Below are 26,754 nucleotides of genomic sequence, written 5' to 3' on the forward strand. Positions count from 1 at the left end.
GGACCAACATCTTTTTTTTTTTGACGAATGGGAATTTTCTTTCGAACCATTTGGCGAAGAACGTGACGATGTTTTCCTAAGCATTGTTTCTGGTGTTTGGACAAAGGGATCGTGCCTTTCAAAACGTTCAAACAACATTCGCACACGGTATCGATGACCTCTTTGGAGGCCGTTTGAATGAGTTTTTTTCGTAGGGGTGAAGAAGCTTTGGACAGGACAGATAACATGTCCCCATGTTTAGCTAAACGTGGTGGCAGTCCTTTCCTTTTCTTTCCTTGGGGTTTTCTGGAGGGTGACATTTTTTGCTTGTGGTTCCGGGACATTCACCGAACAGACACTAACGTCGATGACTTAACCCACACCCTTTTATCTTTTTTTTGGGACTATCGCTTTGTCATAAAGGTGACAATGTTTTTCCCAAAATCACCAAGGAATCCTCCCCTTTGTTGACGCCTCTTTTTCTTGGAACGACTGTGTCTTTTCTTAGGGTAATGTCGATGCTTGGCTAAGCGCTTTGTCGGATGACGCGTCTGCCTTTGTCTCTTTCTTTTGTGGCTTCTTGGAGGTGACATCTTTTTACAAGTTCACTGATACCCCGACTTGGTCACAGGCTCTTTTTATACTGGAACGCGTCGCCACTGATTGTCTTTACGTTTTATCAGTTTGAGGACAGGCATGACACGTCGTGCAGGGGTACGCAACGGACTAAATCGAGCCAGTTCTTGCTTGGACAAATCCAGTAAACTTTGTAACATGCCCGATCTTTCTTGGACTTTGATTTTGGGAGAAGGTACTTTGTGAGCAGCAGCCACTGCCACTAAATTGGAGGGTCCTGCCACTGGGGAAGTTCTTTTGGGGGTCATCAACGGAGATGTTCTTGGTGTGATCAACGTCTCCAAGTACTCTTCAGTTCTGGGTGTCATCAACGGAGAAGTGGATGAACGTGAGGATGCCGGAGACGCAGTCACTGCCGTGGCAGGTCGTGGTTTGCGAGTGTAAGGTTGCGTCCTGGCCGAAGTGCCTCTCTTGCGACTAGTTTTCTTCTGTGGACTTTTCTTTTTCTGGGGACTTTTTCTCTGTTTCTTTTTCTGGGGGCTTCTTTTCTTTTTCCGGGGTGGTGGTGTCTGGTAAGAGGAGGGTCCTGCCACTGGAGAAGTTATTCTTCTTGGGGACCTGGTCTTTTTCTTTTTCTTCTTGGGGCTTCGTTGGACTTTTGTCTTGGGGATAACTTTGGGGGCATTAGGATCCCATCTTAAGAGTGAGCGAATGATGACCCCTCCTAGAGTACCGCTCCCTCCAGGTTTCAAAATGATTTGTTTTTTGGTTTGAGTGTCGATGCGGGGATCGGCCAGTTGGACCAAAGCGACTTTGTTTCGATCGAAAAAGCGTTGGGTTTGATGAGGAATCTGAATGATTCCTTGGAGTAATTGACGTGCCGTCACCGTGAACCATCGTAAGACTTCTTTGAGACTAGCTTCTAAGACACGGGCTCGTGTTTGTGGATTTTTTTCTCGACTGATGCCATACAAGGCACGAATCAATTTGACGGGAAGATGCGACTGAAGGGACGTCATGTTCACACTGTGTGAGACAGACGAAAAAGGGTCTGAGGTTTTTATAGATTTTTTGATGGGGAGTGAAATGAAGTCGAGGACGGAGACGTGTACAGGACAGGCCCTCCGTCTTGGCACCAGTGGTGAAACAAGTGGGTACGAAATCGCAAATCCTCGGGGGTCGTAGGTTTCAAATCGACGAGTAAATAGGCGTGTGGCGTTTGAGTGGCATCGTCGTACGCCTGAGTCAGCCAAGGCGTTCCTAACTGTTTGGCTAAGACTTGCACTTGCGATTTATCTCGAGGGCTTTTAAACAAGACCACGTAATGCGCATTGAGACTGATGGTGCGATGGGCTTTACTTTGTTGAAACAAATTTTGGGTGATGTAAACGACACTGGCATTACGGTGATGCCCTTTGCGCGTGAACCACAATTTAATTTCTTCTTCGTCTTCTCCTAACATGTCGTCGAAAATGACCAAATGGGTTTGACGGGAGTCAGAGACGATGCCGTCGTCTTCTTTAGGAATGCCTTCCACAAACACGATGGAATCGCCTTGACTTTCTCGCAAGAGGCTGTACGCCGATTGCCACTCTTTGTAACACCACACGATCCGTTGAGGTGGCCGATCGATCAAATGATGTTTATGTTCGATCAAACGTTTGACGAATTCGGTTTTGCCTGAACCACTAGGTCCAGCAATGAGCATGTTAAAGGGATGGCGAAGATACAAAGCCTCCCAACTGGCACGATCTAAGTGTTCGTCGATGACTTTGACAGTAGAGGAAGAGGGAGCAGAGACAGCAGAGGTAGCCATGGTGTGAGAAATGTCACTTGTGACACGAAAACAAACAAGACAAGAGTTTATATACTTTTTCAGAACACGTTTATTGAATGTTTTTTTATCAAACATGAATACGAAAGACAAAAATACATAAAAGCCAAAGGCTTAAGTACAAGGATAAAAGGCACATGATAACGATGAACGTGGAATAAACACAAGTGTCTGTAAAACAATCACATCTTTTGGGTAATGTTCTAACCAGTTCAACAGGGGGTAAGGTCACACAAGTGTCCTCCCGAAAGGGTCTTTCAGGTCTGTCCACGACAGTCCTGTCCTGGGTGACGGGTTCTTCTGGCACCGTCACTAACACGGGTTGAAAAGTAACTTTTTTCCTTGAACAACTCTCGTGCATACTGGGCCACTTCTTGGGTCCAAGCCTCAAAATCCCATTCTTTCCAGGCACGGACATCTGTCCAATGGGGATGTAAGTCACAAGCTACACACACATCGTCATACACGTCTTGGGTAGCTAAAAGTTGACGAATCTTTTTTTCCCGTAGAGGTCGAGAAGTATCCAGATGAAAACGCAAGGCTTTGAGCAAAAGGAGTTTTTCGTGACCATTTAAGGCCATGGAGGTGGTAAGTACTGATCGTAAAGAGTCCACAAAGAATCGGCTGGTAAACGAAATCCCAAAAAACAAGTCACTAAGACACACACCACTTGTCGTCCCAAATTGAATGGATACAGTTCTTGTAATAATCGATGGTAATGATCCACGGTTTGAATATGGTCATTGAGTTCCTTCCACGGAATCTGTTGGATGACATGTGACATAAGTCGTGGCATGGCAGCCTGTTTTTATAGTCTCTTTGTTTCGGAAACAATACACGTACTTTCTAGCCAGAGATCTTCGTTCTCCAGTAGGGAATCTAAATCTTGCATACTGTAACCGAAACTTCAGAGTTCGTTTAGAAGTTTCCTCTTCCTCTAAGTAGATTCCACGTAAAATATGTTGATAATCCTTTAACTTGTCTTCCTCAATGTATTGCTGTAGGTGAATCTCGAAGTAACCAAAATAATGAACATTTCGATCATTCACTAACTCAAAGTGTTGAACAAGGTCTGACCACTGAAACAATTTCTGACGAATCAGTTCTCTTATACCATTCAGGTACCAGTGGTTAAAGATCTGGTGACGTAACGGATGCAATTGTTCTTTACGTTTGACTTGTATTTTCACCAGCTCTCGGTAAATGCGTTCTCTCAACTCCACAGGCAAAGCACGAATGTTCTCTAGCAAAGTATCCATGAATAGGTCATACTAAATCCTCTTTGGTCTGACACAAGAAATGTACTCTTTGCACAAACATGGTTTCACTTCAGTGTCAAATTTAAATCGTTGAGTCACTAATCTACACATTACAATTCGTTCAGAAGTTTCCTCTTTCACTAAGTTGACATTGTGTTCAAGATGTTGGTAATTCGTTAACTCTTCCTCTGGAATTCGATGCAGTACGTTTACAATGATGTAGGTAGAATCGTCCATACCAAACCAATCCTTTTTAAAACTAGAGGATCGTTGATCAATGTCTGTCCGATGGAACACTTTCAATTGAATCAATCCTTGTATAGCCTTCAGGTACCAGTGGTTCAAACACCGGTGACGTAACGGATGCAATTGTTCTTTACGTTTCACTTGTATTTTGACCAGCTCTCGGTAAATGCGTTCTCTCAACTCCACAGGCAAAGCACGAATGTTCTCTTGTAAAGTATCCATGAACAGATTATTATGGTAAGAAGTTACTTCAATGTCTCGGTCCCACTAAGGGTAAGTAATGACAATTCGGTGACCATCGAGCATGTTCTACGTAGGCCGAATCTTGCGGTTTCCAGTGGTGAAGTGTCACATCGCAACTGAAGCACCTGACTTTATCTCCTTCGCCCAAGTAGAAAAATCCGGCTCTGGCTAATTCTTCGTGGGTCGGTCCTCCCAGATACTTTGGCCATTTTCCTTTGAACGATTGAAGACGATTTTCAAAGTCGCAGTATTCCGACAAACGCACAGGAAACGAATATTCGTTTTTCACAGGTTCGTTTCGATGAGGGTTGAGTGACATGGGTAGGAGTTTGCTCAAGGCTGGATGACATCCGTAGGGGGGTAGACGTGAAGGTGAACATTCCCCTTTAAAACGAAACCCAGTAAAATGTCCAAGAGGACGAGCGGCATCACTTTCGCATCCGACAGGTTTGACACGCACAGCATCACTTTCCATGATAGGGGTAGGGGCACTAAAGTTCCCATGATGCTTTACGGCATCGCTCAGGTCACAACGTACAGCATCGTATCCATCGCAAGGCTCACAATCGCACTCGTCTGCAAACTCCGTTACGCAATTACAATGGTAACCACATGGACAATCGCAGTTTCCTTCCGGACATTTTCCGTCGCAATGCCTGGGTCTTATCCATCCAATATTAGTCACACTAGAGGAAGATACAACTTTTTTACAATCCCCAAACTGGAACGATGTCTCTTTCAAAGTATTCATCTTGTTTGCTCGGTCTTGGTAGTCACAATGAACTATCGATCTTGTCTAGGGTTCCTTTTTATATACAGACCAATACCGACGTGACCGTACGGTAACGTAAAGTGATTGGGAAGTCGCACTCGCTTCTGGTACACGATTTGATATACTTTTTCCAAGGGTCGACTGACGATGTGGTGAGTGGGTAAACGTACAATCTTGTTCGGTTGATAGGTGGTCACTTTAAAGTTTCCATCCTCTTCCGATTGCAAGGCTTCTTTCAATACCCCAAAGTTGACCACTCGACTGGTACGATAATTCAGAGTCAGTCCTTTCACTTTGCACGTCGTGTGCACTTCTCCTTGTTTGTCCCGGTATTCGTAGCCGTAATTTTTGGGACCGCCACTGACGAAACTTAGAATCTTGTCGTCGGGATGCTCGTCTGTCCAGGCTCCTAAACGGTCTCCTTCGATGTCAGGGTGATGTTGAATCGGGTGATGGATGTAAATGCAACTGTCCGTGTCAAAGTACAGGACGCGTTCTTCTAACAGTTCTAAAGCTTCGTACAATTTTAAGCGAGCATGGGCTGTCACGTAAGCCGCAATGATGACATTTCCAAAGGGGTCGTCTTGTACAAAGTCCAGATCTTCTTCGTAATTGACTAAGATCAAATCCTCGCGAACGACGTCCACGTGTTTCATGAATTTGGTTTTGTCGTGAATCATCTGAAAGTAGCGGGAAGGTTCTGTCAAATATTCCGTCTTGGGTAAACACGGGCGTTGTGCCATTTTACCCCACAAGCAATTTAACATCACTTTGGCAAACGATCGCCTGCCTTCGTTTTTCTCGATGTGGTCTAAAGTGATGCCTTCTTGTTCGTAGTATTTCTCTTTGAATTGTATTTGGTCTTCGGGAGTGTGACACCAGGAAGGATAGCCACTGGCTTCTTGCTTCAGTTTCAAAAAGGCATCCACGTAGTCTGCGAAAATGCCTTTCTGAGTGGGGTCACCCTTGTGGTATTGTTGTGTCTTGGGAAAGTGGCAAATTTCGTACACTTCTAACAGTTGGTATCCCATGTCCATAGCTTTGAACAATTCTACGCTGACCCAGGTTCCCGTCAAGGCCCGTTCTTCCTGGCTGTGATGACAAGGCTGGTCTTGGTTGCACGTTTCGGCACAAGTACGGCACAAGGGAAACATCAGTTTGCCTTGACAATGGTGAGGTAAGACGGGATGGTATAGGTTCGTGGGAGGCAAAACTTTACACTTGATCAAGCCTTCGTATTGTCGAATGTTGACCAGGTCGATGTGTTCCGTGAACAATTGCGGGTGCCCTACAGGAAAGCGACAATATTTGCACACGTAGGGATACAGCGAACACACGTCCAAGTATTTGATTTCTTCTCCGTTCTCTTCGTCGGCTTGGTACAGCAAACAGGTGGCATTGGTCCTTCCTCCGTACAAACTATCCCTCGGGTTCAGCGGGTCCATGAACTGGTAACTTTCCACGAGGCGTTTAAACTCGGGATCGGTTTTCATACGGTGATCGTACTCGTGTTCCCACATTTCCACCACTTGGTATCCTTGCTGTTCTAACTTTAGGCGTCGCTGACAAGTGTCCTGGTACAAGTCTTCCATGGTTCGTTGCAAAAACTGATTTTTAGTGCCACGGTCAGGATAACAAACGGGACATCCGTGAAATAAGCAACCGTTAAACTCGTACACGATCTTGGGGTTTTCTAAGTCCCAGCCATCGACCGAATACGTTCCGATGGTCTTTTCACCCCCTCCGTTGCGGGCATGCTGAATCCACTTCTCTTCCTTGTCGCACAAGTAATGTAACCAACGTAGGGCTTTGACCGAGTATTGACGCTTGACATAGTGGGTCGTTTGAGGACTGATGACAGCCACGGTGTTTTCAAGCATGAATCGTTGGCGGTACACTAAGGAACACGCTTTGGCAATGGTGCAAGCTTCTTTCAAAGGATCGACCCCTCCGTGTTCCATGAACAGTTCTCGAAATTTTCCACAGCAACGCCGTAAAATGTCCACGTCGGAACGACAATACTTTAGCATTTCTTCCTGAAAGTCGAAGGGGTCAGAGGCGTGAGCCTGGTACCAAGCGTAGAAAGCTTCTCGTTGTTCGGTACGCATGTTGTCGGGGTCGTAATAGTGAGCCTCAGGTAAATGGGGTAGAACGGCGTGTTGATTGGCTTCCGTATTGAAAAAGTGTGGAAAGTACCCTTTAGCCATTTCTGTCATTCCAAACGTTTTAGGCATTCGACTCAAAGGCATGGCCAAATAGCTCATCGAATCTTTAAACTGTACTTGTCCCACTTGCATGAAAATGATTTTGGCTCCGTTCAAAGTCACTTTAGGACGTTCGGTGCCATGTTCCGTATAGTATCTGAGAAGAAACTGTCCATCGTATCCAGAGAAATTGTGAGCCATCACCGTGGCATGACGATGACAATCTCCGTAAAGTCCGATGTCCTCTTGGCTCCACGTCTTGTCGATGGGGTCTAAGACCCATTGGGCAAAATCGGCTAACGTGTTTGGCCCCCGAAAGATTTTTTCACGCCCTCCAGGAATCTTGCTGCAGTGAGGGCAATGACTGAAGATAGGTTCTTGAATGCACTTCTCGCACGCTCGATGAGCCACGCAGAAATTAGGAATGTGAATGCCAGTCTCTTGCATGCATTCGAAATCGAAAAAGATGAAATTGCCTTTCTTCTTGTGACCGTCCTCTTTCTCTGGTGGGGGTTGGTATTTTTGCACGTAACATTGGTGTTCCAAGTCCACGATGTGGTGACAAATGTGACATTTCTTTTTTCCTGAACATACGTGTGTCTTGGTACTATTGGTACGTATGCCTTGTCCACACGTAGGGCACAATCTCAGGAGTTGACAAGCACATTTCTGCTGTGAACCTTGCGTTTTCAGATGTTGTTGGTAACAGGTAGGGCTGACAAACGTGCGCAGACAAGTGGAACAAGGCACTGGTTCTTCGCTCAGACAGGGTGAAGAGGCCAAACATCCTGAGCATTTCGATCCACAATGCTTGTGTTGCTCTCGATTATTATAACCATGGTCACATTTCTCACAGTAATAACCGTATCCCAGGAATCCGGTGATACTGGTAATGGTATCGAAATGGTCATCGTGATGATAAACATGAATGTATTTTCCGTCCTTAAAATCTTGCCCTCGAAACAACAGAGACCCGCGCACTTCTTGAGGGTGCACTTTCAAAGTGTATCGTGGAGCTAGGGCATCTTGCAATTTTTGCATCTCAGGAATGCCACAGGGTGTGTCTTTGGACATGCCAGCTTTTCGTAACAGGAGTTCTGCTTCACTTCGTTGTTTGGCTCGGTCCGATTGTCGAATGTTCTCCCAGTCTCTTTTCCATTCTACCGTGTCGTTCTTGTTGGCATAGGTTCGTCCCACCACGATGGCACGGGCTAAACACATCTGGTCATGAGGATTGTGAATTTGGACAAGGCTACGCTTAATGCTGCGAAGGTCGTTCACCAATAACATCTTTTTGCGTCCGGTCCCTTGAGGAGGAGAGACGTGGGTCATGTCCAATGTGGCTTTTCCATCGGTGATGTCAAACTGGTCATTAGATTGTTGCACGTGTTGAATCTTGTCCATGACTTTGGAAGCGGTCAATTCTGCAGGGGTGCTAAACTCGATCCAAACAGGGGATTTCAAACCGTCGTGTTGTATGGAAAGTCTCAAGCGATCGTCTTCTTTGGGTTGACATTGTCGCTTGAGTGCAGTGAGCAGAGAATCCCACACTCCGGTGATGAACCCTTCTGCTTTCTCTAACGGTACTTCGGACTTGAAATCTTTAAACTTCACCGTGTATTTGTAAGCCGTGGTTCTAAATTTTCTAGAGGAGCGCTTTTCCGTCTCTCGAATGGAATAGTACTTTTCAGGGTTGACAAAGGGTGGTGGACTTGGTTTAGAGGGTTCGGATTCTGGTTCACTCATGTCCTCTTCAAAATCACTGGCATGAATTTGTGCCAATATTTCAGCCCTGGTACGAGGCGATAGATCACGTTTCTGCCTCTTACTTTCTTCTTCTTTCTTCTCGAATGAATGGGATCGTTTCATCTTGAAAGCAAAAAGTCAAATGACTCAAGTTCAAACACCATGAACTACTTTATAGTCATAGCAGACCAGCGTATATAAAAGGGTGTGTGTCTTGTCCTTTCACTATTCATTTCACTCTCAAGCCGAGCACAACGATGGAAGAGACTAACCAGATGGAACGTTTCGTCAGAGCTTTGCGAGGGGTCATTAGAAAATTCTCTTCAGACCAGCCTACGGACTACTCTCCTTCCTTTCGAGATAAAAGTCAAGATACTTGCTATATCTGTCAGAAGAAAGGGCATTGGTCTTCAGAGTGTCCAGACCGTCAAAAAACAGGAGCTAAAAAAGACAAAAGTAAAGATACCTGTTATTATTGTAAAGAAAAAGGACATTGGTCTCCAGATTGCCCAAAAAAGAAACAAGAGGAGTCAGAAGAAAAGAAGGATTCTTCAGAAGAAGAGAGGAATTCTTCAGAGGAAGAGAGGGATTCTTCTGAGGAAGAAAGAAGACAGGTGAAGAAAAAGAAACAGGAGAAAAAAAGAAGAAGGGAAGAAAGCGAGGAGGAAGAAGAGGAAAAGAGTGTGACGGTGAAGAAATTCAAAAAACAGAGAGACTAAACAAGGAGAAAAGAAGAAATCAATGAACTTTTTATTAAAGTGTTGTGTTGTGAATTGTGAATTGGATTGTAAAAAATGGAGAAAAGAATAAATGAATGATATAAGGTAAGAGTCTTTGAGTTTTGATTTTAAAATAAGAAGCTACACTCACGCACTCATACTCAGACACGTACTATAAGGGTACAATGGGTGGGGTTTATTTTTGAGTTATTGGCAAATTGAAATTGTATTTCTTTTCGAGAAATGTGGGTGGCCCTGAAAAGGGCCTTTTTTCTTTATGGTGCAGGGGTGAGTTTAAGCAATCAATTTTAACTGCCTTAAGCCTTTGCCACGGCCAAGGCCTACTTCTGGACTGCGTAATGATGATAATGATTGGGTTGAAATCACTAAGGGTGGTACGGTAGGCTTAGTCACAGGGTTGACGTGTTTAGCTCGGGAAGGTCGTATTCTCTTCGGTCGTGATAAAGAAGTCTGATACATTTGTTTCAGACTTCTTAACTCCGCTAAAATGTCCAACAGTACCGTGACCGTTTGATTTTCACCCTCTTGTTTCTTTGCTGCTACTTCTTCTTGCTGTTGTTTTTGTCTTACCTCTTCTTCTTGTTGCTGTTGCTGTAAGAGAAAAGCCTGTTCCGCTTCCTTTTGTCGTTGTATAAATTTCTCCAATTCTTCTTTCTGTCTCTGTCTAAAATTCTCCACTTGCGGTAATGAAGAAGGTAACGAAGGTTCCGGAACAAATTCTTGCGAGGAGAGAAAATCGACAAAATCCCAATTCACCTCTTCTGAAAGTAAGTCCGGGTTCCCTTGGGCGGTCTCCCCTGCTGGTGCACCCCATTGGATCGTTTTCTGAGTTTCCGTCATGTTGAATCACTGTCGCATAGATTGACTGCACACAAGCGCTAGCGAATCTATATAGACTACGTGACGTCACAGACTGCTCTCTTCGGATTGGATGCGGGCTGACTGAATTCTGTAACGCGTGTTCGGATTGGTGAATGAACTCAATCCGTTTCAATCCTTTCTGTCCCTATAAATAAGCGCAGTTCACTGCATTGATTCACCTATTGTAGGAGCCTCAACATGTGGACCGACGTTGAATCTTCAACCCTTGTGTCAACAATGATGTTCAGGACGGACATGCTCATGTATGTCCGATCCAAGTGGACCGTTGTCCACAGGACCAGCAGCAGCCTGTGGATAAGAAGAGTCTATATAGAGAGACAAGGTTGCCTCAAGAGGACTCTGATGTATGGCCCTGCTGTAAGACGAAGTTTGAGGACAAGAAGATGTCGCAAATGCCCTTTATGTTAAGGGTATATTAACATAAACCAAAGGCCCTTTTCAGGGCCAGCCATATTTCTCGAAAAGAGATAGTCATTGAATTGCCTACCCCTTTTTTTATTTTATTTGTTATTTTATTTTTTTATTTTTTAAAAAAAAAATAGAGACCCTCCCTGTTTCAATTTTACATAGACCCTATACAGTCCCAAGGGTTTATGTCCATGTTAAATTTACATAGACCCTATATTGTCCCAGGGTTTTTGGCCATGTTAATTCCCATAGACCCTATATGTTCCCACGATTTTTCTCCATGTTAAATTTACATAGACCCTATATGTTCCCAAGGGGGTCTGTAATGATAAATCCCATAGACCCTATAAGATCCCCATATACTACTATGGGCAGCCATCATCTGCCTTACAGATACAGATTGCCAAAAACAGTGCATATAGTCTGTAGTTAATATATACACTGTTATGTAATGCGGTCTGATTTGAACTTAACCTCACTTATTGGATATTTGCAAGTTTTATAGACATTTTTACAAATTGTGAACTAAATCCCAGATAGTCATAAAAGTTGTATTGCTAGTCCAAATGTATAGAGTTTGAAATGAATTCCAGTAGTGTTCCAAATAAGTTCTGATGTTGAATGTATTGATGTGCCAAACAGCCTCAGATGTGCTAATGTGTCAACTGCCTTGATGTATCACAGTGATATAATCCAAAATGTCATTGAATGAATTTACAGTAAATCCAAAATAATTATTCACTTCAAGAACTATTAATGAGCACTTTGTAATTCCAGTGAATAATTTAAATGAATAATTCCTCTCAAATACAAACTGAACACAACAATAAGACTGATTTCACTTTGGATGTTACAATAGGAATTCATAATTTTAAACAATATTAATGTAAAAAGCTACAAAACAATAACAGAACCAGGATGAAGTCAACTTCCTTTATAAAACATTATAAGTTGTCAACAAGATCAGGAATTTCCAAGTGAAAAACTAGTGTCCTAAATCCAGATACAAGTAAACATGTTTATCTTCGTTAATAATGATCTGAATATTTAATATATACTCGTTATAAAACATTAGCTATGTATTATGCTGTTTACAAAATAAATGTCACTGGTTAGGTATGCCCTTATTTCTATACCAAGGAAGGCCAGTCACACAATATAGATGTACATAGCGTATTTTCATGGAGAAAAGCCAGTACACAATACAGATGAAATATACATAACAGTATACTCTGTATGCTAGAAATTACATAGGATAGGGTTGTTGGCAGAGCTAATAATTACTCCACACATTTTATGGTAATCTGATTTCCCTTCAGTTACTATCAAATAAAGAGTCAATTGAAGATACTGACGTTATCCTAGCCGAATTTTTTTTCTCCAAGAATCCAAGCGGACACATGGGTGTTAGATAGCATAGTTTTTAGTCAGAACCAAATAGACATCATGATTAGTCTCTGGGTGAAATTGCTATGTTGAAATTCCGTTCCATTCAGAAGGGGCAACGATAATAAGACGTTTTAATATGTCCGTTTGCGGCCAGCTTTGATGTTCAAGCGGCCACCATTGTCATTTAGAAATAACTTGTCTTTGCAATGAAAGTGTGTGTCAAGTTTCACGTCAGTCAACAGGCTGAGAGTGATAGCGATAACAAACTTTTGCTAACGGACAATTGAACGACCAACAACATGCCATCCAATCAGCTCTTCTAGTGTATAACCATGAGAGCTACAGATTACAAAAAGCACAATCTTACCAGGCAACAAACCTGAACTATAATTAGACAACCTTTTTTTCTTCTTCATTTTATACAAATCTACAGGAACAGTTAACTTGAGCAACAAACGGGTCAATATTTAATTCATATAACTGTCCTACTTTGCTCTTTATTCAGGACTCACCCGCCCCACAAGAACAGCAACATAAATAACATCCGAAAATTTACCTTCTTTTAACATCTCTCTAATGAAAATGTTTTGGCAATTGACTTGTTAAACTCTTACTTTGGGTGTGACTGGCTCAGCTTTTGGTGCCTCCACTTTAGCTTCGACGGGTTTAGGCTGGGGCTCTACATCCTTAATGACGTGACGAGGAATAATCTTAAATAATTGCCAATATAAATCAAACCTTCCTTTTTTTTTTCTTATTGCTTTCTTCCCCCCCCCCTCATTATTTCAACTTTGACTCTGAAGTATCCCCCTACTCGTTAATCTTATCCAATACAAATAATATATTGACTTTGACTTTAAAAATATTCAACCTTTTTCGGTGCACGTTATGATTCGAAATTTATAACTCCTTTGAAAGCGAAATGGGCGCTTCAACTGTAAGAGTTGTTTTGATTTTTAGTGCACTTGGCTAAATGTCTGCTTAACATTTTAAAACTAAAGCTGTTTTGTTTTCTCGTTTATCTTTAGCTGCTTTAATTGTAGGCTAAGTCCTTATAAATCTTAATGCATTAATCTAATCCAACTCGTCGAGCTATTTTCCTTTAACATGCACGGTTAACTTTCAAATATCTTTCGATGTCGCGAGGCAATATTGACACTGCATAAGCATTTGCTGTTTAAGATAAAACAGTAGGTGCTAGATGTCTCAGTACACATTACGCAAAGTGACATACTAATTTCGCTGACGGTTATTTTCTGTAGCAAAAATGCATACAAATCTCACTGATATAAATAAAGGCTACTTTTAAGTTAGAATTCGTATAAGTAACTAAATCATGCCTAAGTAATGCTGATACATAACAAGGGATAAAATTAATCATGTAATACATATTAGAAACAAATACTGAAATGAGTCAGATGAACTAAACTCAGAAAGCTAAAATTAAACAACAAAAGAAAGCAAAGCCTGAGTTGACACAATCACCACAGATACAAATTTTTTTTTAAAAAAAATGTAGATCTAACAAATGATTGAATGTGAAAATGAGTACATTAAAAAAAACAAGAGGAACTAAACAGACACTGCGTGAAAATTTGATGATAAATAAATATTACATAGAATTTCATATAAGTATTTGATCCATAAAATGACAATATTGAAGAAATCATGGTAAAATAAATATGCTATTTAATATGGTTGAAAATAACGTTTTGTTTTTATATTGCTTTAAAGCATTAAGTGATATGTTAAAAGCCAATTTAGGAAGCGTCAGAATATAAATTAGAAAACGAACCTTCATATAGAAATCACAACTGCAAATCAAATATAGACTTTCTTTCACACGTTCCGTATTTCTCTCATTCATATATATATATATATATATATATATATATATATATATATATATATATATATATATATATATATATATATATATATCCCTTTTGACTACTTACTTGTATTTGTGACTTGGTTGTGAGAGAGTTACAGAGAGACTGCGTGACGATAAATGCCATCTGCAGTTGTTCACTAGCATATGTATTAGATGCATCAGTAATTATCTTCTGGTTTAAATTTTGCATATGTAATGTAATTAAATGATTAACGGGTCGATTCATGGACTGACTAATAAGTTTAATCTATATATATATATATATATATATATATATATATATATATATATATATATATATATATATATATATATATATATATATATATATCTGTCTATCTATATATTCATCAGTCCGTCCGTCTATTTATCTATCTATCTATCTGCATTTTTAAAGAAAAACTAAATAAAACTATTTCCTTCTTTATTGCTGATTCTGGTAATGGAGACATCTTGCCGTTTCATACCCCAAAATTGCAGAAATGTTCATAAACACTTCCTTTCGAAAATATTTAATAAAACAAACAAATAATGAAAGAGATGTTTAAATACTCAGTTTTATTGGACATGTAGAAGTTAATTTTTAAAAATTAAAAAATATATAATCTTTTAATGAAACTTTGTATTGTTGTGTTGTAAAGAAACATAAGGTTGGTGCGTGATCACACACACATACACACACACACTAACGTTTAAGTAGCAGTATCTTGAAGAAAACCAAATCAAACCGTGACGTCTTCGAAATCGAGTTTTATACCTGTGCTGCTTAAAAATCAAAGGATATGCATACATTTGGAATATTACACAAACTGTGGCTTGAATGTTCCGTCATAAACATCAATGAAATCACAATAAGTTAGTTGTGTGAAATTTACCTGTGGTTAAATCAGGCCTAGATTTCATCAAACATTACAAAATTTATTCCTCAAAGGGACATTGTTCAATGCCCTTCTTATATTGCCTGGCATAGATTTATGAGGTTTGCACTTGATGTTCTTGTATGCTGTTGTTGTTGTTTTTATATTAATACTGACAGCGTTGAACTGCTGGTACTATTAAAATAGCACGATCTTTTCGTCATGGGTTTTCGCCCACGCTTAAATTTAAATACATGGAAAACAAATATCAAATTCCAGCCCTGTTATTATACTCACTAATCGAGTGTATCCACTACTGTCGTGATACTGAAATCTACAGTAAATGCAAAAACTATGGAATTCAAAAATCTCCAAACGAAATGGAACGAAGGAATACAGGATACAAACGTTGTAGATATTACTAATTTCGGACGCAACTTGACTCGAGAAGAACAAAATGATATGTCGAAGCATTGGAAGAATTCGATAATTATACAGTAACGTGTTTATACAGCAAATATAGATCTTTTCATAAACATCTCAAACACCACACCACCCCACCACCCCCAAAAAATATTCTCTTTTTCGGTTGTGAATTGGTATAGCCTATGTCGTTATTGAATTAAACTCGGTGTTTATATACTACAACCACAAAGAGTTAAACATGCTCAAGCAGCAATCTCTACAAGACGGCAACTTTTCACAGACATTCGTATGTTCAAGACCCATCGTTAACTTCTGTACGATGGTCACCTCGAAATTGCACTCAGTTTTAGTAAATCCCAAGTGTAACACTATAGAAATACAAATATAAACAGTAAGAGAAATTTTTTTTTAAAAAATCTTTTCAAAGACTAGAGGAGAGGATAGGATGACCTCTTGCCCGTCGTCTGCCCGTCAGTTAACACAAGGTTGTTATAATTAGCCTGTCTCAACTACCTGGTGGATTGCCGTGAAACATTACACACACACGCGCGCGCACACACATACACACACACACACACACACACACACACCACCACCACCACCACCATCATCATCCTAAAGTTATTAGATTCGAAATACTGGCGCTCGGACATTCAATATGACCACCACTGTAGTCATCGTGAATACCTTGTTATCGTTACCCTTCCGGAATGGCTGTTCATATCGGTTTAGGGTTTTCATCTGTAGACTTCTTATCATATCTAGTTGAATTGATGGTTTAAAAACAAGAAATGGTCTTATCTTAAATTCCTTCAAATTCTTTTCTGACAACAGTGTTTGTCACTTAGAGGAAATCTTGTTCCCCAAAAGCTTGTGGCCGTTTCTTACATAAAATACCATCATAAATTAATCTGAATCGAATTAATAAAACCTCAATGATATGTATGTGTGTGTGTGGATATATATATATATATATATATATATATATATATATATATATATATATATATATATATATATAGAGAGAGAGAGAGAGAGAGAGAGAGAGAGAGAGAGAGAGAGAGAGAGATGTATGTATGAGCTTTCCTTGATGTAGATGCGTTTTATGTTTGTCTGTATTCGCAGGGAATCTCTTTCATAATAGGCAATTAATTCGAATATTTTACCAGACTTCACACTTTCATGAAAAACTTATCTTTAAAAGAAAACATAACAATGTGAAATGAAATTGTAATATATTTTAATGAAATAAGCGCAAGCAGCACGTAATACAAGTTGGGCTTTGTTTTACTTTGAATGATCACGAGACTGCATACATAGTTTCTATTTCAATGTTGATTGCATGGTGTCTCTGGGGATGTTAATTTCATGTTGTCTATTGCGATGTTGATTGCATGGTATTTATTGAAATGTTGATTGCATTGTATATATTGCAATGTTGATTACATCATATTTATGAGGTGAGTCGTTCTTATTCGCCTTTTGTTTTTTGTTTTTCATTGCGCAAATAATTTGTTTCGGGGAAGGGGGAGGCAGTTAAGCAAACTTGATTAATCGTTTAAATGAAACAATCGAAGACGGAAATGTTATCAAACTACAGCAGATTGAATGAAAACCAAGGAAAGACATACCTGTTTGGAACTGTATCACAATAACAGCTTGTACACAAAGTCAGCAAAATACATTAACTTGCATTCACATTTTAAACAATGCGTACCTTTTGAGCTTTCACTATATATCAGACCTTACATGTTCAGTTTACGTGAGAAAAAAAAGTTAAAACTAGTTTGAAAGAAGTAGTGTGTTCATTTTAATATAAAAGTCTACCGGTTGCGTGCAAAGAGCGAGTGTCTTACGTCTACATTTACGTATACCTGTAAAATCCTCAGTGGTGATTCAGATTATTTGATCATTGTTTTTCGATACCTTGCTGTTAAAGTCACCAAAGATTTGGGTTTTGGTTTCCATCTTTTGAAAATATGTGAAGTAACATTTTGTTTCCACAATTCAGGAGTCCGAAATATATCTGTCCACCTTATCCCCGCCCGGTCGTCCAATATGTGGTCCGCTGAGGGGTTGACTACCATCGAAGAAGCAAATTCCGACTCTAAATCCTCTGGCATGATATTGGGCATCCACTTCATGATATCCAAACCAGGGGATAGCTCCACGTGTTCCTCTTTATCCAAATGCGATCGCTCCCAAGCAAGATCAGTCTCACCGTACATGCGATTATTTGTCGCAAGAATGGCCTGCTTTTCGATGTCAGTATCACTTTTGTCGAATTTATCATTGTTAGTGTCTGTTCTATCAGGACTTGTGCGGTTGACGTTGGCGTCGTTGCCTACACGGGGGGTGTTGTCCACTGACTCAGAGGAAGAAATTGTTGAATGTCGAGTATCCTGATACCCAAGAATGGCATCGAACATGGCACCGGTCTCTGTGCCTCGCAGAACCACGCGTGCTTTCATAATCTGCTCTTGTGATTCGCTGCTAAGGATTTCTAGCAGTGACTTGCTTCCTTCGGTCCATCTTCTTTCTATGCTTCTTGTGTACAGCTTGTGCAAAGCTCGCGTCACCAGCTCGCTTCTCCTGCTCAACATTAAAGTTTTATCATGCTTTCCCTTGGTGTCGTCGACTAAAGTTTTAGTTAGTCTTTCTGAAAAAGGACGGTTAATGTTTGGCTTTTGTGAAGAAGAGTGTCTTAGCACATTCCAAGTCTTTGACCTCTGTCTGCTTGGTACGGATGTAGAAAGGCGTGATGCTTTTAACGGCGCCTGTGAAGAAAATGACGCCAGGCTCTCCTCATAGTATCGGAGTCTCTCCGTTTCTTGCCTTAGTCCTCTTTCTAATGATGGCGTTCTGCAGTTAATGAGTTTAAGCTGCTGTCGAATTGTACTCTGTTCCCACTCATTTCTGCGTCGACATATTTCCTTGGCTCTGTCCATTATCTTCGAATAACTCTCCAAATGCCTAGCCTCTCTAGCGTTAATTTCACGCGTCTGGAGTTTTTCTTTGGCGTCAAGGATTGTAAACATATTGCTGATAGAGCTGTCATGGTAAAGATGACCTATGTTAGTATGTATGCTCATTTTGGTCCTTGTAAATAGTGAAAAAAGCGAGTCATGCGTCAATTAAATAAAGCACATGAAGCTAGAACTGTGTGGAAAAGAACACAAAAACTTGCTGTTATTCAATAACGATAGCCATTCTAGCTTTCTCAATTTCTTAGCCATCACTTCGCTGAATTTGCAGAGAAGACATTAACTGTATTCTTTGTCACAAAGGTCTATAGATGCTAATTAGTCATCAAAATATTTTTATCCGATTTATTTTATAAAGAACTTTTCGCTTTTCTCGCAGCAAAACAAGTTATACAAATCGCTGTACACCAAAACAAAAAAAGCTTTCTTTGTTTTAAATCCACGCGTATTCCATGCCGACGAGAACGTGATTCATTGGAATTTCTTCACTTTTTTCCCCACAGGAAAAAAACTAAACAAATAGGTTGTTAATTTCAAGCGTTTAAAATTCTTTAACCTTACTCCAAAAGGTTAATCTATGTAAAGGAACAATTGGCTCTATAGCTGGAAGTTTTGTCCTTAGGGTAGTGTTTGGTATTGTCCGCTTCTTATCAAACGTGATGTTGTATCCAATTGCTTGCACGAAAGCACTTCTCGCTGTTTCGATAGTCCTCGATCTATTAGGAACTTGACGTGACTTCTCTATTAAACCAGTATAGCGAGCAGCGGCATATAAGAACGTCTGTACACATTCAGAGGCAATTTGTAACAATATAGATCCCTCTCAAGGCGCCATTCCAAAGGTTACCTACTTTCTCGCTTTGGAGACCGAATCGTGTTAGTGTAATGATGCCTAATGTAAGATATTAAAATCCGTGGTCTGTATGTCTAGCTATATACGTGTTCTAGAATCTAGAGTGTCGTTCAGCTGAAGCTATATGTCATCTGTTTGGCTTAAGTTAAGACTAGACTTCTCTGCCTTACTTCACTGTAAATCACTTCACAACCAATATATCTGGGCTATGACCAGGTTCCATCGCCTGGACAAGTGTGGATACAGAACAAATATATTGGTAAAAATCGAAGGGTTCCATGACAACTGATATACCCGGGTTACATCGTTCGAATAAATAGTCTCTAATCAAACACATAATCACCTGTTATATTTAATTGAAATAACAACGTGGAACAATGTCCCTACATAAGGCATTTAAGTAGAAATTCGAGAAGACAATCGTGTACTTACTTGCGATGTAAACGGTTGGTCAAACGTCGATTTTATGTAGACCTCTGTCAGGTGTACCCGATAGTAATAAAATGAAAATGTATGTGGCGACATTGTTTCAATTTCACATGAAATTTATACAACGAAAGATTGTATTGTCATATGTGTATACTTAAAATGTCAGTCAAGTTATTTCATGCTTCATAGCGCATATTCCTATGTTATTAAAGACCGGTACGAGATAATTTCGTTTCGCCGGCTTCTTTTGCAAAGCAAAACTAATTGACAAAATTCATTGTGCTTAATATGTGGCAAAAATTGCACTTGGTCCAGTCATGAACAAAAAAAAAAAAAAAATCCTCACTGAATCTGTATCCAATACTATGGGAGGCCAAACGGGAGATACATAAATGAAGAAAAATCCAAGCGAGGAAAATTGATTTAACGTTCTTGTACTACAATGATGGCATTAGTAAAAGCCTGGGTATCATTAGTGGTCTGATTGTAGTTTTATGTTTTGTCAAGATAAAAACATATATATATATATATATATATATATATATATATATATATATATATATATATATATATATATATATATATATATATATATATATATATATATATATATATATATATAAAGAGAGACAGACAGACAGAGACCATTGACGACGTCACTTCAACTTTTTTCCGGGGGTTTTGATGGGGGGAGGGCCGCAAAACTTGATTCATGCAAATATCAACGCGTTGGCTCAGGCTGAATAACAGAGTAGAGAGGTAGTAATAGCAGGGACATCATTTCAATTTTTCGGTTGTGGGGCGGGGACAAAACTTGACGGGCTTATTAATTTTCGTATATAGCTTACAGCAATTTTACAACACATGCAAATTATTCAGACAGGAAGAGAGAGAGAAGGTGAGAGAGAGAGAGAGAGGTAGGTGTGTGTGTGTGTGTGTGTGTGTGCCTAGCTAAGATATACATTTAAGGAACACTTTTAAGGAATAGAACCTTAACTCGAATCAGAGAAAAAAGGTCGAGGAACAATAAATCAAAATGTTGTGTTCACGTGTATTTATTAAGTTTCCATTTAAATTGATACAATGAAAAAGAGGTTAGCTGTTATGGGTTTTAACAAGTGAATGGGAAAGTTACATTTCTTCCATCAGTTTCGAGTATTAAGTATGAACGAAAGGACAGATGAATCGATAGGTACGGACGGAAACAGGAAGCAAATCACCCTCACCCCATTTCTTGTAGATGGGGAGAAGACAATTAAAGAGAAATAGCCTCTCACAATCAGAAACAGAAAAACTTGATTTAGAGCTATGAGACCACCTTTTCATTTATTTGTGAAAAGAAGGATTCGTTTGATGTTACTTATCGATAACTTGTTTCAAGCACCGACGCTGTACCAGATTTGCACGTGGGTCGTTATACGTTCTTTTGCAACGAAAGATCCATACACGGCAAATAACGTTACTTTTGTGACTTTTCATTTTCTTACAGTTATGTTATAAAGTTAGCCGACCATTGCGCTGAATACTGCTCGATACTAGCCAAATTATGGTACAGAAATAGTGATTTTTTTTACAAATCTGTTTGGTTTTGTTTTACATTAAGAGCGATGTCTACCCTACCGTTGTTTTTCTGTTATGTGTGTGTGTGTGTGTGTGTGTGTGTGTGTGTGTGTGTGTGAATCTTAAAGAGAAAAAAGAGTTTAATTTAACATTTATTGGGTTCGTCGTATTATTTGCCACCAGCTATTCTTTTTACTTCAGATACTTTTCGCTAGTTCTTAAGTATATGAAATGAAAGAACGCAAGTATTACAAAATATTGTCTAATATAGAAAGATAGCCTGCAAAATTAAAAATTATGGTGAAAAATAAGTATAAAAAGAAGGAAAAGAAGTCAGTAAACTCATATTTTCTCCAAACAGTGATCCGCATCGCAATGTAACATTATTATTATTATTATTATTATTATTCGAGTATTTAACAATAGTCGAGAATCTTGTTTCTGTCTCGCATACGTAGTTACACAACATATACAGACACAACAATGCAAGAATGTAAGAGAGACAAAGTATTAACTTTTGTATGTTTAAGCTTAAAATCACTGAAGAATTTTGTTTTGCAACCTCTTGAATAACAATTGAACTTTCAACATTGCCAAGTAAGCCGCTGCCAGAGAATGAGGTACTATTTAACAGAGAAAATTCGAGGTTATCTGCGATGTCAAACCACGGGGGTTTCGTTATCAATAGTCACGAAGTTAACGACCCAATAAAAGCTCTTCGGAAGGTAATATCGAACATTAACATTTGAAATGAACAATATTTTGTGAGAGAAGGTATTTTTCTCATTATAGGCACATGCATATCCCTGTTGCTATACGCGTTATGTAATATAATGACATTCACGTTTTGATCAAGATCCTTATGTCAATCTGAGTGCCTCTTAAGTGATCATGTCGAGTGTGGTTATTTATGTGATTAGAATTTCGTTACTTCCTTCTGTGTGGTATCGTAGTTTACTTGCTAGTTCTAACTAATAACTGATCCTCTTAGTACTTGCAACTTTAGACAGGGACTGCTCCCGGAGGCATGGAGCGCCGCGATCCATCATGGAAGCTGTGTACTCAGAACGTGTGTGAATAAATATTATTTGTGTAACAACTTAGACTCTCTCGTTTTCGTGACATCTTCTAAAAAAATGGAATATGGATGACACGTTCTAAAAGTTATAGGATGCATTTGGGGGGGGGGGTCTGAAGATTGGAATAACAGATATAAGTTTTAATCAATGTTCCAGCCTGATTTCTGAAGACGCGTTTACTTATAATAAAAAGAATACTTTTTACTATAATTATTGAATACCGTACTAAAATATTCAATTACGTGCATGTATATGTGCGTGCTATTGAAATTAAACTCTGCCAACATACGTTTTAGTCTCTGGCGAATTACAAAATCAAGAGTGGTCAAGATCAATAGATGGGAAATGACCATTTTAGATCAAGTGTAAATTGTCAAATTAGTATGCTAATTTTTGCATGGACTGTCGTCCACCCCACAATAAATACAAATACAAAATGATCTACTGATACATGACAATTTGAGAAGTGTCATGCTCTATCAAGTAGCAGCAGAGAGGATGAACAGACCTTTTGCTGAAAGGTCATTTTGAAAACTAAGACCTCATACTAAAAAAAATAATATACGCGTAATAACGCTAAACCGAAGCCTCTAACTAAAACCGATAGTTTCTCTAATTGGGTTATTTTTTTTGTGTGTTGTTGTTACTTTATCTTTGTCGTTTGTGTTTATCTAAATTTGTATGTGTTTTGTTTACCCACCGGACGTTTCAATGAGGTCGCACCCTATCTGCTGCTATATTTAAATCATTATTATATCAACCTAATATCTTATCAAGACCTACACGATATCTTGTTCTGGGATCATGTAAATTTATTGTTATAAAACCACGTGGAGTAGATTGTGCTTTTGAAAAGAAGTTTTTGAATTTGATCATGTCCATATCCCCACTACACCAAGTCCCATGAATATTTCGCAGAGTATGTGTATCAACTCCATTAAACACAACTAAAATATTGCAGTTATCTCTGATCACTTTAGGTATTTGTGTATATCGCTGAGTAACACAAATCACATAAGTATTTGTATGCTACCTCGAGAAAATATCCGACCTGGATTTGTTTGTTTGTCCAGCATTACGTCGTCGTATACTACGAGATTATTAATAAATCCATCAAGATCGTCTACGGATGGTAATTGGTCAATATCAGTTATACGAGTAATAATGCCACCGCCATCTTCATTTAACAGTTTTGCATTTTCATTAAAATCTTTAAGTACATAGTAACACCGCTGATCATCAACTGACGGAGCTATTAAATACAACTTATCCCATTTGAGCCATCTCATTATCAAATTAAGTAATAATTGCGTTTTACCGGACCCAGATGGACCTATTATTATCATTCTGATAGAATTCGGTAATGCTGAAATATGTATAACTGGCCCTTGTTTTCGTGTCGCTGATAAATCAATGACATCCATGTTGTAGAAATATAATAAATAATATGGATCTATATTGTGTTCGACGTAGAGCATCCACCCCAACAAGTGGATTAACAACAATAATAACAAAACATAAAACAACATGCACTTACAGGCAAATGTATAAGATGTGGTACAAAAATATAAATTTATTTCCAATAATAAAATTGGTGGTGATATCGCTGCTTCATTAGGAAAATTACCAGGAACTCCATGGGCTAAATAGCCAGGAGCAAAACATCTTCCAGGATATAATTATTGTGGTTCTGGAACCAGACTTGATATCCGACTTGACGAGCGAGATCAACCAAGACCTGAAGAGTATCAAATAAACGCGATTGATCGAGCATGTAACGCTCATGATATATCTTATAAAAGTAAAGATCTGCAACAACAACATATTGCAGATGTGAAGTTGATTCATGCATTAAATTCTATTTTTTTTATAAAATCTTTCAGAGAATCGTTAGTTAATTGGTTGGTAAGATCTGCGATGAAAGGTAAATTATTATTATTCGGAGCCGGTAATTAATTAACCGATTATTAAAATAATAGAATCGATTTATTATAGTCCAAGGGGATACTGGAGGGGTAGAGCAGCGCTTAGTAAACTCGCTGATGCAGCAAATGTTACACGTTCTGCTGCTGAAAAATGGTTAGCACGACATGCAATATGGCAAATTCATATTCCATCACCTAAACAAATTCAGCATGCACATTTTGATGTCATCACTCCTAATGAAGTTCATCAATCAGATATTTTATTTTTACCACATAATACTATTAAAATTAGAAGACGTCAATCACGTACGTATAAATACGCGTTAACTGTCGTTGATGTTGCAAGTAGATATATGGAAGCGGAACCATTATTAACTAAAACAGCAACTGAAGTTTGTTCTGCTTTTGAACGAATTGATAAACGACAGCCCTTACGATGACCACAACTATAAAAGGTTGATCCTGGCAAAGAATATCTTGGTACAGTATCATCTCTGATGAAAAAACATAACGTCAAAATCAGACGAGGACATACTGCAATTCATCGCGATCAGGCAATTGTTGAACGATTTAATCGAACACTTGCTGAGCGGTTATTTGGATATCAATATGCAAAGGAAATAATTCAGAAGAATGTGAGATCTCGCGAATGGGTTGCAAGATTACCAAGTGTGATAGCTGCGTTAAATAATGAAATTACTCGAACAACTTATATGAAACCCGTTAATGCGATTACCAGAAAAACATACCAATACAACGACATGAATTTTCAAAACAATCGTATTAGGTAATGTTACTGTCAGGCAGGGAGGTTATTTCAGCTTTTACGGGGGGGGGGGGGGCGGGGTAGGGGGGCAAAACTTATAATTTTCGTATTGTGGCTACAGCAATTTTACAGCACATGCAAATTTGGGGTGGGGTGAATGCCCCGCACCCCCACCCCAATGACGTCCCGGCTGTCAGGTATTTATATAAACCAGGTAAACTTGAAGGCGGTGAAAAAAAGAGCGACTGATCCTATTTGGAGTATTACGACACATAACATATCTAGCATGGTACGATCCACGGGAAGACCTACAATATGCAGACTAGATTCAACTGCTCCTCAACGTGGATATGTACGTGAACAATCACAAGTAATTCCTGAAGACACACAATTACCACCGCATTCACTTTTGTAAACTAGCAGGTCAGCATCACATTTTCGCGTGTATGACCAAACTTACTATTAATTCTATCTACAGTAAATTGTCTTAGATTATTATTTGAATTTCATACTGCCACAACATTACTGTGTTACAGCTTCCACAATGATTATTTTGATGTTGTTTCAATGTCATGATAAATTCCGCATCGAGACCAAAGTCGCGATTATTTTTTTTTTTGTCACATTGTTTATAAATAATTTTTTTCTTACTATATAATTGTCAATAGCATCGCTATTACCAATAGTTTCTGTGAAGTTTATGACAAATCTCCACAGCTCAGATATTCTACTGACTCGACACACTGCGAGATAAACTAAGTTTGACCATTCGATACGATCATCGAGGATCCAAACATTTGTATCAGAGATGTTAATCCTTGTGATGAATGAATTGTCATTGCGTATCCTAGCGTCCATGGAGTTTTGACCACAGTAAAGGCGCTCTCAACAACACCGACAGGAACTAAAACAATATAATTTAATACAAGATTTTGTTTTTCTGATGATTCTGGTATATCAACTTCGATATTCTGCCGTCACGTATCAACCGGTCGATAACACAATGGTACGGGTAGATTTGAAAGCTTTTCTTTATGTAACATAAATAATTGTTGTTGAACTGTTGTATCACGAACTATCTTTCTACTTGTAACTATAAAATCATTTGGTCTCTATAAATTCCCAAAATTATCAATAGGAGATTCGGAAATTATTCAGCATTATTTCGCATTGAATTTTATTCGGTTGTAGTCTGATTAATTTCTTGAACTCTCTTAATTTTGGATCAAGTGCTCTATGATCATCAGTTATTTCTTCATAATAATCCACAAAATTCTTTAACCATTCATGTGGAGACAATTCAACAAAAGGTGGTGGTTGACCATGATCGCCACACATTATCATAGCAGTATTTTTGTCAATAACCAATCAAGAACTATTTTTAACGTTTCTAATGAAACATTGCATGTTTCATCCCAAACGATAATCCTTGGAATATATTTCTCTCCCATTCGTTCATGAGTCCATTTATCTCCTTCCATCGAAAGAATTTATAATATATTATTTAATATTTCTTTCTCTCATTTCTTTTGCGAGTTTGTGTGTAGGTGTTAATACAATTATTTCTGAACAACTGTTCAAGAATAATTCGATCACACGAGTTGCTTTAACACAACCCACAGGCCCATTGAGATAAACTGTTTTATGTCTAACAACAGAATCAAATACGGATGGTGCTGATCACAATTTTGATATTTTATTTT

At 38.9% G+C, this 26,754-nt stretch overlaps 1 protein-coding gene across 1 annotated transcript; it reads right to left on the reverse strand.

The window, feature by feature from the left end:
- Window positions 1–16,678: 16,678 nt before the first annotated feature.
- Window positions 16,679–19,342, reverse strand: LOC149805356 (uncharacterized). Its single transcript, XM_089936170.1, has one exon. It carries the CDS (start codon window positions 18,545–18,547, stop codon window positions 17,357–17,359), a length of 1,191 nt encoding a protein of 396 aa, XP_089792296.1. The 5' UTR covers window positions 18,548–19,342; the 3' UTR covers window positions 16,679–17,356.
- Window positions 19,343–26,754: the final 7,412 nt, after the last annotated feature.

Source organism: Sinohyriopsis cumingii, chromosome 2, assembly GCF_028554795.1.
Source record: "Sinohyriopsis cumingii isolate HCF-2022 chromosome 2, ASM2855479v2, whole genome shotgun sequence".
Classification (NCBI taxonomy): Eukaryota; Metazoa; Mollusca; class Bivalvia; order Unionida; family Unionidae; genus Sinohyriopsis; species Sinohyriopsis cumingii.

What these genes read in the sequence shown, in the direction of transcription:
- LOC149805356 (XM_089936170.1), bottom strand. Translation starts at nt 18,547, where the DNA reads ATGAGCATACATACTAACATAGGTCATCTTTACCATGACAGCTCTATC.